This window comes from Takifugu flavidus, chromosome 19 (assembly GCF_003711565.1).
Source record: "Takifugu flavidus isolate HTHZ2018 chromosome 19, ASM371156v2, whole genome shotgun sequence".
NCBI classification, from domain to species: Eukaryota; Metazoa; Chordata; class Actinopteri; order Tetraodontiformes; family Tetraodontidae; genus Takifugu; species Takifugu flavidus.
The window spans coordinates 891,725-905,212 of record NC_079538.1 but is presented as its reverse complement, the minus strand read 5'-3'; the positions used below and the strand labels follow the sequence as shown (position 1 = coordinate 905,212).

The window sequence follows — 13,488 nt, the reverse complement described above, 5'->3', positions numbered from 1 at the left end:
CCTCAGTGGAGGAACAAGCGGTAGAAAATGAGTGAGTGAGTGAGTGAGTGAGATGTTCCATAAGTGTGTGTTCCTCTCCTTTTTCCATTGCTCTGTCCCCCCACCCCCATATGAGTCTGGTCCTGCTCAAGGTTTGTTCCTGTTAAATGTGAATTTTTCCTGTGGCTTGGGGAGTATACTGTTCATACTGTACAGTGCTACGAATTGAGAGGTGCTTACGGATGCATGAAACCACATCTGAGATCTCTGTCTAGAAGAGTGTTTAGTGTGTGCGTGCACACACACACACACATATATATGTATATATATATATGCATTATATATACACACACACATATTTATACACTCATACTTTCATTAAAACTTGGGATCTTTCCTGTCACTCACATTATTTGAATATATTCTGAAAACCCCTCAGTGCTGCCTGCTGGACATTATTGCACTACCTCAAGTGTCAGAAGGTGTAGGCTTGACACCAGAGAAGTCGGAGGTCTGAAGGACTGTGCAGCCTCGCAGGGTTGGTTTTTCCTCTAGCTGACAACGAGAACAGACGCTGATGTAGAATTTGGAAGTTATTGGTCCTGTGAGAGCGCAGTCACAACACACCATTCATGTAGATTATTCAACGAGCACAGTGGCGGTGATTACACATTTTTATTGCCTTGTATTATGGAAATATTGTGCTGTCCATGTTTGTACAAACTGTGCTGGTGCATGTTTGAAAGAGGACACCAACCTGCCAGCCCACATGTAAATGAAGAAAAAAGTAAATCATAATATTTCCACTTCCATTGGCGTTTTTGGCCTTGTGATCATGCATTTATAGATATCTGCATCATTTCATGAGACGACTTTGTGACCGAAGATGCCAAAAAAGATCCACACGTTATCATTTTTGCACTTTTGACATCAAAAATATTTCTTGTGGTTTGTTAATTTGTTTCAACTGTGAAATTAAAAAAAATCCTCACTAAATGATGTGTGAAAAGCAAGAAATGTGGTGACTTTTGACATCTGTATGTTGTCTGTCACAGCATTGGAATAATTTTCATACAAAACTATGACTTTTCACCATTTTCTGCTTCTGACCCGATACATATTTATACATACTGCATATAAGAAGCAAACTGTCGTCTGCAGATCTGCAGAGGAAGGTTTGCTCTGACATCTGGTGATTGTGATCTCAACATCGTAAAGCAAATAGGAAACAGTCAGAATTCATGTACATAGTAAATATATGTACACAGAGCGGGATTATACCCTTCGGAATAAAGTGAACCCATCATGAAACAGGAAGTAACGATGCTGAGGGCCGGAGTCTTGTGGCTGTGTGTTTGCTTACGGGATCTGTCGACTGTTTATTAGCATTAGCAGGATGTGTCTGCATTTAACATCCCGCTCCCAAACTTCTGCTCACAGAAAAGCTGTGTGTCTACACATGTTACCAGGACAACACAGAAAAGATGCCAATATTATTATTAATATTATTATTATTATGATGTTATGTGACAGCTGGTGTCAAAATAACAAAACAAAATAATATATAATAAAATAACTCTTAATGAAATTTACAAAAACAAAATTGCTGATGTTCCAGATTCTGGAGGGATTTTGACCTTTATTTGTAATTATTATTATTATTATTTTTAAAGGTTGAATGCAACTTTTGTCCAAAGAGAAGTGATTCACTGAAAAGCGTGAACTAACTAGTTTAGTTGGATGGGTCGTAAATAGGCTTAAACAGACTAAAGATAAATTTCTAACCATGTCATATAATGCAAGTTAATTACACAGCAGTTGATCCAGATCGTGATCGTAAATGTAGTTTTACTTGGGTCTAATATTCCAGGTTGAGTACATTTAAATTCTAACCTACGCTATATTTTTGCAGGTGAGTCTAAGAAAGCCTCAGCCACGGACTGATGAGGCAAGATTACTCTGGCTGAGGTCTGTTGGGGAGTAAAGAAAAGGGAAAAAACACAAACAAATGGTCACATTTTCCCATAGAACAAGATGGATCATCAACAAACACCGACACAGATGTGTGCAAGGAACAAGATCTAGTATACAGGTAACATTCCACTTTTATTTCTGTCCTACTGTGTTTAACCTTTTTTTCCCGTTGTTTTCTTTTTCTTAAAAAAGAAAATCTTCAATTAAAAACTTTTCTAGAGCACATTTTCTTCTTAGAAAATATAGAAAATATTATTTTACAATTAATGTACACGCAAGATTTTGTCTGGCTTTTGTTTTTGATCGAGGAGAGGAGGGTTGTGTTCTTGCAGCGCGCGGTTTTACAGAATACCAATCCCAACAATAAACCGGACAGAGGAAGAGGAAATTCAAACATATGCGGACGGTCTACCAAAAAATAAATGCATGCATACATTCTATACAGTGGCATGCAAACACAATTCAGCATGAAAAGTAAAAGATTTGCATTTATTTTCTGGGTTCCAAACACGTCATGCCTTCTTTCTTTACATACAATATTTAACATGGCTTAATAATAATAATAATATAATAATAATAATAATAATAATAATAATAATAATAATAATAGTAATAATTAAAAACAAACAAACTCTGAGCTAGTTTGTATCAGTGCTGAACTCTTGAAAAGATATTTAAAATTGAATTCATGAAAAACAGGGACCTTCTGGGTTTGGTAGTTCCACATAGGCCTGCATGGAAAGTATTCTTGGTGTCTACCTCCTCACAACAGATTTTGAGGAAGGATATATATCTGAATACACTTTGTCATATTATTGACATTCATGGAACTAATGTAACTCAGGTGACATGATACTGCCCACCACTAGGGGGCGATGGTTTGGGTTCACTTCTGTGCAGTTCTGGTTGAGCTCGTCTTTAGTTACTAAACAGCAGATCAAAACTCTGACTGTTCTTTGAAGTGTGTCGTCTCCTCTAGATCTGTTCCTTTATCGTCTAGATGCTGGTCTCATCAGTCGAGTTGAGGTGTTGCAAATTTTTATATACATGCAGTTTTTAAAAGGATGGAAATGTCCGAGTTTGACATTCATAGAATTGTGTAGTGGCACATTGTATAAATTAATACTTTATTTATTGAACAACAATGAACAGCAAACTGATTTATTTCTAGGATCTTATTGAGGGTCGACAACATCTCTTCTAGCATTAATAGTTTGTTATCACGGCCCAAACCTTCAGTATCAGCGAGCGTGTGGATGATTTCTTTGTTGACTGTGAATTTAGGATGCACTTAGTGTGTTCAGAGTTTAGTCTTTTAAAATAATAATAAGGCGTTTTTGATTTTTAAAACTCCAGACTGTCATGTTCCCTCAATGTGCACAAACTTCCCAAATAATTACCACAGTGAAAAACATTGACCCAGTTCAGCTGTTTAAGGTCATTCTAATGTTAAAAAACAACACATTTGGTCTTTCCACCCACTCTGACTTCCTTTCTCTCTTCTGTGTCCTGCCGATTAAAATATGTGCACAATTAGGTCCTACCCTGATGCTTTTGTACACTTCTGACTGGGAACGACCATTTCCCCTAACCTATAAACAAGCCTTTCTGAGCTTTTTCCCTCAAAAATTTTGTGATCAGGTCATCAACCTCGAATTGCTAATGTCAACAACAGCAGGATGGATGGTGGAGTACCTCACATGATTTGAGATTGTTTGGAAAGAACATCGGAACCAGAATCCTGGTTGGGCGATGTTACTCAAATACATACCTTTGATGTGTTCTAAAAATAACACAATTTCAGTCAGATGTTTCTACTGTTTGTGATGTTGAACAATTGAATGGATGAACTACAGTATATTCTAATTCACTTGAAGGCTGGTTCACACTACATGACTTTTAGCAGACAAATTTATCAGCTTACAGAAAAACACCCAGACTGGTGCCTGAATTTGACTTGATTCCCATCCTCAACTAAGGCTGAATATTAAGACAAACTGGTGCCAACTACAGCCAATCAGAGTGCCAGTCAGACATTATCTGAGGCCCAAAAAGAAAGAAATTCTACATTAGCATACAAGACATATAATGTCTCTTCCAAAAATGGGCAATCCATGCTGCCGACATGCGCTAATTCATTCTCTCAGGGGCCTGTGTGACCGTCACCTGTGGATTCATCTGTTGGTAGCTTGTCGTTTTGTGTGTGTGTCACTTTTAATGCAGTGTATTCAGACTGGTTTCAGGATTCTCCTGGTGATGGGCCATGTACTGAGCCAGTTAGTCATGTAGTTTGAACTGAAAAAACTCACGATCACAAGACAGCAAGTCATGTACAATAGAATGAACTCCACAGGGGTCCATCAACCCAAAGTCCTGTGGGCTGAACTTGGCATAAGAATACTATTATTGACTGTTTTTATTCATTAGTTCTGAACTGCGGCGTGTTGCATTTTGTGCAAACGAGATGCGCTGTCCACATTGACGGACTCCCCCCGACCAGAGGGGCTGCCTACCGCTTTGGCCGGTGTAGCTGCTATTGGTTGGGAGTTTTCACTCCCCAGGGGGAGAGACGGCACATCCCAACGCTCCACGAGGTGTCTCACTGTTGAAAAACACCTCAAATCCACCAATAAGTGACAGATTCTCACTGATATTCATCACACGCTACTCAGACGTTCGTCACATGATCAGGGTTCTCCCTGACTTCAATGCACTCGATTTCCTCCCTTTCCCGCTCTCGCTCCCTTTCCCGCTCCCGTTCCCTCTCCCGCTCTTTACGCTTAGCCCGTTTCTTTTTCTTGTGTCTCTTTTTGGACGGCGGGAAGAAGGTGAGGAAGACGGGCAGGATGACGAAGCAGTGCAGCACAGTGCAGCCTGCTGTGAGGAGGGAGCATTTAAACAGTGTGTAGGTCAGGTTGGAAGGCACAAACACTAGGGGCATGATCCCAATCACAAAACAGGATGCGTTCTGCAGGATGGCCGCCCCGTGCTCCTCCAGTGCCAACTTGATGCACTGCGTCCTAGTGTGCTCAGTTGCTAGCACAAAAGTGTACAGATGTGGTGCACAGTGATCCATTGCAAAATTAAGGGTATAAATAAGGCACAGGATTGAGATGCTGTCCATGCCAACATTCCAGAGGGTCATCAACCCCAACACGCCCAGCTCCACGGATGTTATGGTAAGAATGAGCCAGAAGTTACCCAAGGGATTGATGACCAGGAAGAAAGTAAGGATGAGGATTGTGAGCACGCTGAATCCTGAGGTCAGGATGGGTGAGATAACTGAGGAGCTGTAGCGGTCCATGAACACAAACGTGGGGTTAAAGGCAATGAACTTAATGCTGTTGATCAACATCAGCGGCCGGAGCTTCTCAAGAAGCTCGACCACCACCTCGCGCTTCTTCTCTGTTGTCCGTGCGACCAAGTACATCCGTGAGGCAATGATATCGTATTCATCAGTCTCACGGTTCTTAGAGAATATGATGTCCTCAGTGAAGTGCTGGTACTCCGGGCTCCTCAGGAAGGAGCCCTTGAGGATGCTGATGAAGTCATTCTTGGTGGACGCGCTCACATTCACTACCTTAAGGTAGTGGAAAAAGTTGTCCATCCAGGAGATCTTATTGAAGCCATGACTTAGAGTCTTCAGGTGCTCTTGCACTGTAGAGTTCCAGTACTCAATGGGCTCATAAATGTAAAACCCAATCACGGGACTGTAGTTACTGAAGTATTTATGTTGGGTCAAGGCAAACGAAACACTCGGGGAGTTACTCGCCAGTAGATTTACAATATTCGACCCATCACTAATTTGTAAACATCCCATAAATGAGAAAGATGCATAAATGAGATACAGAATGACAACAAAAGGTTTGACGTAAGTGTTGGTAATCCATTCTGTGTAATGCTCACGAAGAAAGTGCTGGATGAAGTGATTTTGGTAGGGGACGCTATCGTGGTGTGTGGACAAGTCATGTCCGTCACTCATCATGGTTTTAAACCACGTGGGCTGGCGGTCCAGGTACTCCACTGAGGGGATCTTACAACAGAAAACGCTGTGGTAGCGGTTCTGCTCCAACTGTCCAGCGAACACCAGGCAAGAGCCATAGAAAGAGAAAACGTAAAAGTAATTCACCAGAATGGCAACACACATGCTCTGGCAGAAGATTTTCACAGACTCAATGTTTGTGAAGGGGCTGGCTCCCATCCCGAAGGTGATGATGTAGAGCGAGCTGGTCATAGTGTAGCACACCATCACGTCAGCGAAAGCATCTGCCACGCGCTCTTTGAAGGGGAGGTTTTCTCGAGTTCTTCTCCAACCTGCCAGCAGCTCAAACACCCCTTTAGTCCCATGGCCTAGAAGGAGAGAGAAGGAGAAATGAATAAGTATGTGACTGAAAGTACCTGTCTTTGGAATTGTTCAGAATTAGCTTAAAAAACTTTATTTTTAGAGGCAGTCTTTAAAATATTTTTTATGTTTGCATTTGATTCAATCTTCAACCAAATCCCAGCGGTTACCAGGCTGATGTCCTCACAGGTGTTGCAGACATATACTATATACACAGTTGATGAAGACACTTCCACTTTTGAAATTCGGTACACTCATTAATGTAGCTGACAGATTTTGAAGGCTTGCTTTGTTATGAATGGTATCCCACAGGGCTCCAGTCTAGGTCCATTGCAGTTTTCATTACATATGACATGTCTGGATATAACGATGTATGTGGTTCATTCCTTCATTATTCCGTCTCCATATAAAATCTGAAAATTGAAAATTTGGTTAGGTTTTTCTGTTTTAAAACCAGAACAGAATTTTTTTTCTTTTTTAGAAATAAAAATTTCGAGTGATATTCTGATAGTGAATGTAACACGGAACCAGTATTACCCCAATTAATGCCAGGAATGGTTTTGAGGTCCACCTGCCAAAGAACTGCAAGGAAGTCTACAAATTCAAGACGTGGCTGCACTTGAGCCTAACTACGATTTGAAAGTGGCAAACAGCGTGCTGAAATCAGCGCCGGACTGCGACATCTTGGTGTTATAGAAAAATCTGCTAGCTGTCAGAATTTATGGCCCCTGGGGGTGCTGTTGGGACTCAGATGCGTTTGACAGTCCAAGAGCAAGGTAGAAGAAGAGGCATTTAGAATACAGCGTTCACAACTTGTGTTGGATTGACCATCGGGAAATACAGTGAGGGCACACATTCTCGTGGCTGCATCATAGATTGTGACCATTGTATTCCACGTTTCGACCAACATTTAACAGAAGCGAGTGGCTACGGTCACAAATAATGACCGGTCCTGTTCATAAACAAAATCAACCTTTAAACATTTTCCCCTCAATTTTTATTTACAAAAGAGAAAAAGTAGTTTTATGTTTTTTCTATACTTTACTTCTGTGTTTTGTTCCATTTCTCAGTTCTGGTTTCATTTTCTAATTTTGTTTTGAAGTGGAACAATGAAAGAAAGAAATATGCAAAGATTTTGTTGACTTTTCTCCGATCACAATGTATTGAAACATAAAATCAGCCTTTATCAAGACAAGAGGTTTGATAAGATAAGATCCACTGTGTCACAGAAATATTCTGGGAGTTTTAAGGATCTTTCCTCATAAATAACCAAGGGTGATTGTTGCCATGGTTATCTGTAAGTGTTTTCAAGGTCTGAATGCTACAGCTTGTATTCTTATGTCAACAAACTAGAAACATATCAGTCCTTCTGCTCATCTGCTGCCAGTTTCAGGTTGGAGATGGCTCCTTTTGATGAGTTTGGCATTTGCTACCGAAACCTTGGTCCCACCTCATGTTTTGCTAATACATCATTGGTTTTATCTAATTCAATTCTCCACAATTAACACCATCAAAAAGGACACAACACCAACTGTCAACAGACTCGCATTTTGTTAGTTTTTAAACATCTATTTTTTGAGCTTTACAATATATATTTGTCATGCGTCAGTGGACAGCTTCTGTATCCCAGAAAGAGAGAAATACCAAACATTGGGAGGAATCTGTTGCGCGGTGCCAAGCCTCCCTCACAGGGACACTGGAACAATCACACACGCTTGTTTATTTGTAAAAATGTGGAGGTGGGGGCTGCTCTGAAGGAATGTGTTGTGAATTTTTGCACACACTCACACAAAAATCAATTTAATATTCTGGCATGGTCATATTTCTGTGTAGCTGAGCACTGAGCTTCAGCCATGTATCTCTGCCAGCTCTGAATGATTTGTTTCAAATATAAGAAGTAGACAGAGAAGTCAGGGGGATTGCTCTCTCTGACAGTGTTGTAAATCTCTTCCTGTCTGATACAGAGGAAGAAAGTTATTTAACTATAAAGGATTAGACCCCTGCAATAAGACAGCTAGATGACTCCACCTGCTTTTATGTTTATTAGGCAGCAGTGCAAGTCAATTGTTTAGTGTCACTCGGTTTAAAGGATGCACGAAGAGAGGACAATCTTTTTCTTTCCAACATCAGAGGGGTGAAAAAATGTATTTCCCATGAGCAGTTACTAAATAGGATAATAAGTAGGGTGACATTTTCTAGCCATGGTTGGGAGAGTTCTTTACTTCATTACAGTGATTGATTATCAGCAGGATAATAACTCCAAAGGATTTTACAACAAAGCAGCATCCATTATCACACATGTCACATTAATAATCAGAATAAAATGCATTTCTAAAACAGTGTAGTTTGACCTGGGTGTTGTGATTAGACTGTGCTTAATGTCTCTCTTTCATGACATCAGACTCACCTTTGAAAATATCTGAACTGGGAAAACCTCTTTTCAGGTTTAGCAGCATTAACTTTGCACTAATCCACCAAGTCATTTAAATATCAAAACACAATTTAAAAAGACCCCTTTCACACACACGTGCGGACACACAGGCATTAGATCAGTCACTGACATGTTGAAATCCTTTGCTACTATTTTCAAAATGACTGAAATTAAAACTTTTTAAGAAATCAATCTCACCCTCACCCTATCTGGTGGGTTCAGTTTAATTTTAACTACTTTAAAAACAGTCTGTTAGGAACTGGGCTGACGAGTGGAGGGCTCTTGGTTCGAGTTCCAGCACAGACAAAACATGGAAGGTGTTCTGGTAGTAGGGGACGTTGCCAGAACACCTTCAGAGCACTGCCCAGGTCTCCTTGAGCAAGGTACTGAAGCCACAAATGCTCATATAGGGCCCTGTGATGAACTGGCGACTCACCTGGGGGGGACCTGCCTTCACCCACTGTGTCCCCTCCCTGTGACCCCAAAAGGGTTAAAGCGGTTAAGAAGACAAGACGAGACTTTAAGTACAGTTAAAGTGTGAATAATTAAATATTGTGCCTCATCAGTGCTTAAATACTGCCTGAAAGACTGTTGCAACAATCATCATAAATATAGTCGGAACAATGCACCAAATCATCCTACAGATTTTAATCCTGCTGTGATTTCAATCCTTAGTCTTATGAGGACAGAATCATTGCACGGATGGGTTCAGACAAGGTGCTGGTTGGGATGTTGTGCAATTGTGTTCTGGTGAGCATAACAGTCGAACAACAGTGCGTCTGGCCAGGCAGATTTCACGGATGAAAGGGCTCAGATGGGCACAAGGGTGGTTGCTATGCAAAAACAAAGGTCTAGAAGTGACAGCAGCATCTCGCTCCACACATCAAAGACATTTAAGGTGCAGAGAAAATTCCCGTTCTATATAATTAGAGAAAACACAATATTATGCCTTAGTAAAGTTATTAGATGAGCCATTTCTGAAGACTTTCCTTATAAATAGGTATAAGAATCCAATCCTGAGCAATGTGAGGATCTGTCCATCTAAAAGCCCCTTCATGGCTGCACTAATATTCAAGGGTGGACTGAACTTTAATCAGTGATGTGAAGTAAAAAGCAGGATGCAGGAAGCACATGGCTGGCGGCATGACTCACGCTCAATTCTAATCAGCTTTGGAGAAAACCGACAGCTCTCCAAACGTTTGCACAGCAGACGCAAAGCTCAATAATCCAAATTCTTTGCGCGTGTTGGGGAATATATAGAAATGGAGGCGCAGGAACAGAAGGCATGGAAGACCTCAGTGTTGCTTCCTACAGTGATAAAACAAAACTAATGTCGCTGCGATGTCTCTGAAACACCAGCGCTCACACAAAATTCCCTCTTTTATAACCATGACGACGAGTCTGTAGGGAAGACCAGACTCTCGTTTGCTGTTGCGCTTGCCAGATTCTCCCACACAGAAACACCCCCAATCAAACAGATTCACACACAGAGACAGAAAATGAACCGACTGGTTTCTCTGCATGTGGGCCTGCAAGTTGTAAAAGACTCTACCTCGCTGAGGAAGCTTCTCACTGTGAACAGCTGATGTTTTAAAAAGGATTTTTAGCAAAGTATCAATCCAAGGAAAACAATCTAATCCTGAAATGTGGAGCCAGACTACAGTTGTCATGAAGAATCACCTGGAATTCTGTTCTATCTTCAATGGAATAAACATACCAACATTACATCTCCAAATATAATAGACATCCATACATTGTTAATGTTCCCTGTATATGTGATGTCTATTGCATCTCTGTCCATCCCAGGGAGAGGGGTCCTGCCTCACATTGGGGTTTTTTCTGAGCTAGTTCTGGGGTCTAAGGTCAGAGGGAGCCGGAACAGTGCAGATTAGAAAGCCCTGCAAGCCAAACAGTGTGTGTGATTTGGGGGCTCTAATTAAATTTGATTTGATTTGAAATGTTATAATTTACTACACTCTTTTGATCATGCCTCACCTGGACTGGAAAGCATTTGACTTGTTCCCCAATTATACCAGTGAAATTGTGAACTGGTGCAATTAGATGTGTCTCCAAAGCAAAAAAAACAAACATATTTCTTCAGGGCAGCTGCATTACCAGCTGTCTTACAACAGATATTGGTGGTCTCCCTTTTAAAAGAGCCTCTTGTTGTTTGTTACTAAGCCAACATGAAACTGAGGTCACTGAAGTACTCCTCCAAACCCAGTCACGATCCTCTAATTTGCAGACCTGGAGCTGGGTGTGTAAGCTTTTATCACCAGCAGGCTTTACTGTGCTCATACACTTAATAGGAAGCCATTGTGGCACTCTTTCTTGTACTGATGACCTCCCCCGACATGAATAATAGCCACTTAACATCCTGACTGGAGATATGTATTTACTGTATCTGTAATACAAAGCTTCTTCGTGCTTAGAATACTGCAGTACTGTTTAAACAGACTAATTGTGTTTTCATACAGGTGTTTAGTCATTATCTGTTCGCATTAACATCCAATATTTGATTGAAATAAGTGAGCTTTTGTTGATATAGTTCCTGTTATAAATGGAGTGGTTGTAGAGACCTTTCAGAGCTTGTGACTTACAAACTTAGGATGTTACAGTTGTTTGGTATTGAAGTGAATGCTCCTGCTACCTACAGGAGGTGGGGGAGGTGTGTGTGTGTGTGTGTGTGTGTGGGGGGGGGGGGGGGGGGGGGGTTGCTGGAATCCACCCAAACTACATATGGGCAAAAGCAAAGTGCATCCAGGCCCCAATAACAGCATTTAGGGGTTTAGTACCTTGCTCAAGGGTACATCACCAGTGTTCTGAAGGTTCCTGACCCCCTCCCCCTTTTGTTTGCACCAGGGCTTGAACCTGCTTCTTTAGCAGACCTGCCATGTAAAATCCAGAACATTCTGAGCTGCCATTACTCCAAACTGAACCTTTTAGTGAGTCCAAAAAGCACAATGCTTCAGCAGCAAGATTCTCATGGCTGAAGCAGCAACTGCCAGCCACCATATGTCACTGTGGCGGAGCAGAAGACTGAAAGGAAAGAAAAGATATAGCTCAGAAGGAAAAGGCAGTTGTGGAGTCCAATCCTCTCCCACTTCCTCCTCCGAATGTTTTACAAGGAGTCAGTTTGTCACTGGCTGTCCTGCAGGCTATTTCCTGACACCAGGCAGCATGGCGGTCCTCCTTCAACTCCTCCTGTGTGCCAGACTGCATTTGTCCTCGTCCCTTCTAGATTCTCAGATGGTTTTGCCAAAATTGGTACTGTCTGCTATAAGGTGCAGCTCGCTGTATTGAACTTGAAACTACAGTATATTAAACAAGGAAATGTGAGAACACTTCCCTTGTGGTAAATCTCCCAGCAAAAACCAATAAATGAGCCACAACTTGTCTCTGAACTTCTACAAGATACACCACCCTGATTTTAAAGTCTGCAGAATTCATCTTGATGAGCGAAATGATCTAAGTGTTCTGTTCTGCTTCAGCTCAGCAGCATTAAATCGAGGCTGTGTAACATTCTGACTCTTTTCTATTAGCAGGTTTGGCTGAAATAAAAAAAAAATGAATAAAGTGCACTGGAGGCAGGAGGCAGTACTATATATAAAAAAAAGCTGTAATTTATTTAGGTGGCTCACTGTTAACTGTATAGTTGACGCTGTGGCATTGTGTTCATCTAGCTGTCTGAACTGAACAGCTAGATATAGGAATATTGTATATCTACTATATTCCTATTAATTCCATCCTCATAACCAAATAGATGATTATTTTCAGTATCTCTGTCACAGCCCCATTCCCCCAGGTCCCTCCTGTCCCTCTGCCCCAGTAATTTTCCACTCTCCCTGCCTCTGCTCCACTCTACCTGCCAGCCACTCCCACCCCATCAGCTCAACTCCACTCACCTGCAAGCACAGCTGCAGCTTATTCCCAACCAGCCCTGCTTATAAGCCTCCCCTGCACTCTCACTCTTTGATAGATTGTTCTTCAGCGTTTCCATGCAAGACTCTCCAGCACTTCTTACCTGCCTGACTGCCTGTTGCTGAACCTGTTTGCCTCTGACCTGCCTGCACCGCCTGTCTCCTGGTAAACTCACCAGCCTTCCCTCAGCGTTTCTGGTTCCTATCTGCTCACCTGGTCCTGACTTCGCTGCTGCTTATCCTCAGTCTGCTCTGCTGCATCGTTGGCCTCATCTCCTGTAAGCCCCTCTCTGTCACTACTGCCTGCTGTAAATGGAACTGTACAGTTCCGAGAGTTCATGTCCTTCCCCCTCGGTTCCACATTCTGGCTCAGCTCAACCCAATCCCCGAGGCTGAACAGACTGTTTCCTTGTCCGCCTGAGTTCCTGTTTTCCCGTGTACTAATAAAGGTCATTACCAACGGTCCCAGCGTTCCAGAGTGCTGCTTTTGGGTCCCAATTACACCCGTCACAATCTCAGCAAAATTTGAAAACGTTCTGGATCAGCAGTCACAAACATTACTCAAGTCAAACGTTTGGCCACTCACCAAATTTCATGCACATTGATGCGCAAATGTTTAGTTATGGCCCCTGCTTGGGCCACATTTGGCCTATAAATGTGTTCACATTCACACTGATGGCAGATCAGATAAGCAATCAGGTCAAACCAATGACCTCTGTGTCACTGAAGCCACCTGGGCTTGTTAACACATAAAAATGATTCCAGGCTTATTTTAAAAGCAACTCGAGCAAGTACTGTACTGTAGGATGAAATTTACTGCACCGAACTGTTGAGCTGTTAAT

General features: G+C 41.7%; 1 protein-coding gene and 1 long non-coding RNA gene across 2 annotated transcripts in view; one reads left to right on the top strand and one right to left on the bottom strand.

The window, feature by feature from the left end:
* Positions 1 to 635: 635 nt before the first annotated feature.
* ptchd4 (patched domain containing 4) overlaps positions 636 to 13,488 on the bottom strand; it is a 28,323-nt gene continuing 15,470 nt past the window's right edge. The window contains exon 3 of the mRNA XM_057017113.1: positions 636 to 6,303. Coding sequence (XP_056873093.1) covers positions 4,622 to 6,303 — 1,682 coding nt within the window. The 3' untranslated portion in view covers positions 636 to 4,621. The remainder of the gene's footprint in view (positions 6,304 to 13,488) is intronic.
* LOC130516218 (uncharacterized) lies at positions 12,393 to 13,111 on the top strand. Its single transcript, XR_008947389.1, has 2 exons — positions 12,393 to 12,812; positions 12,893 to 13,111. It is a non-coding gene; the product is annotated as an uncharacterized LOC130516218 (long non-coding RNA).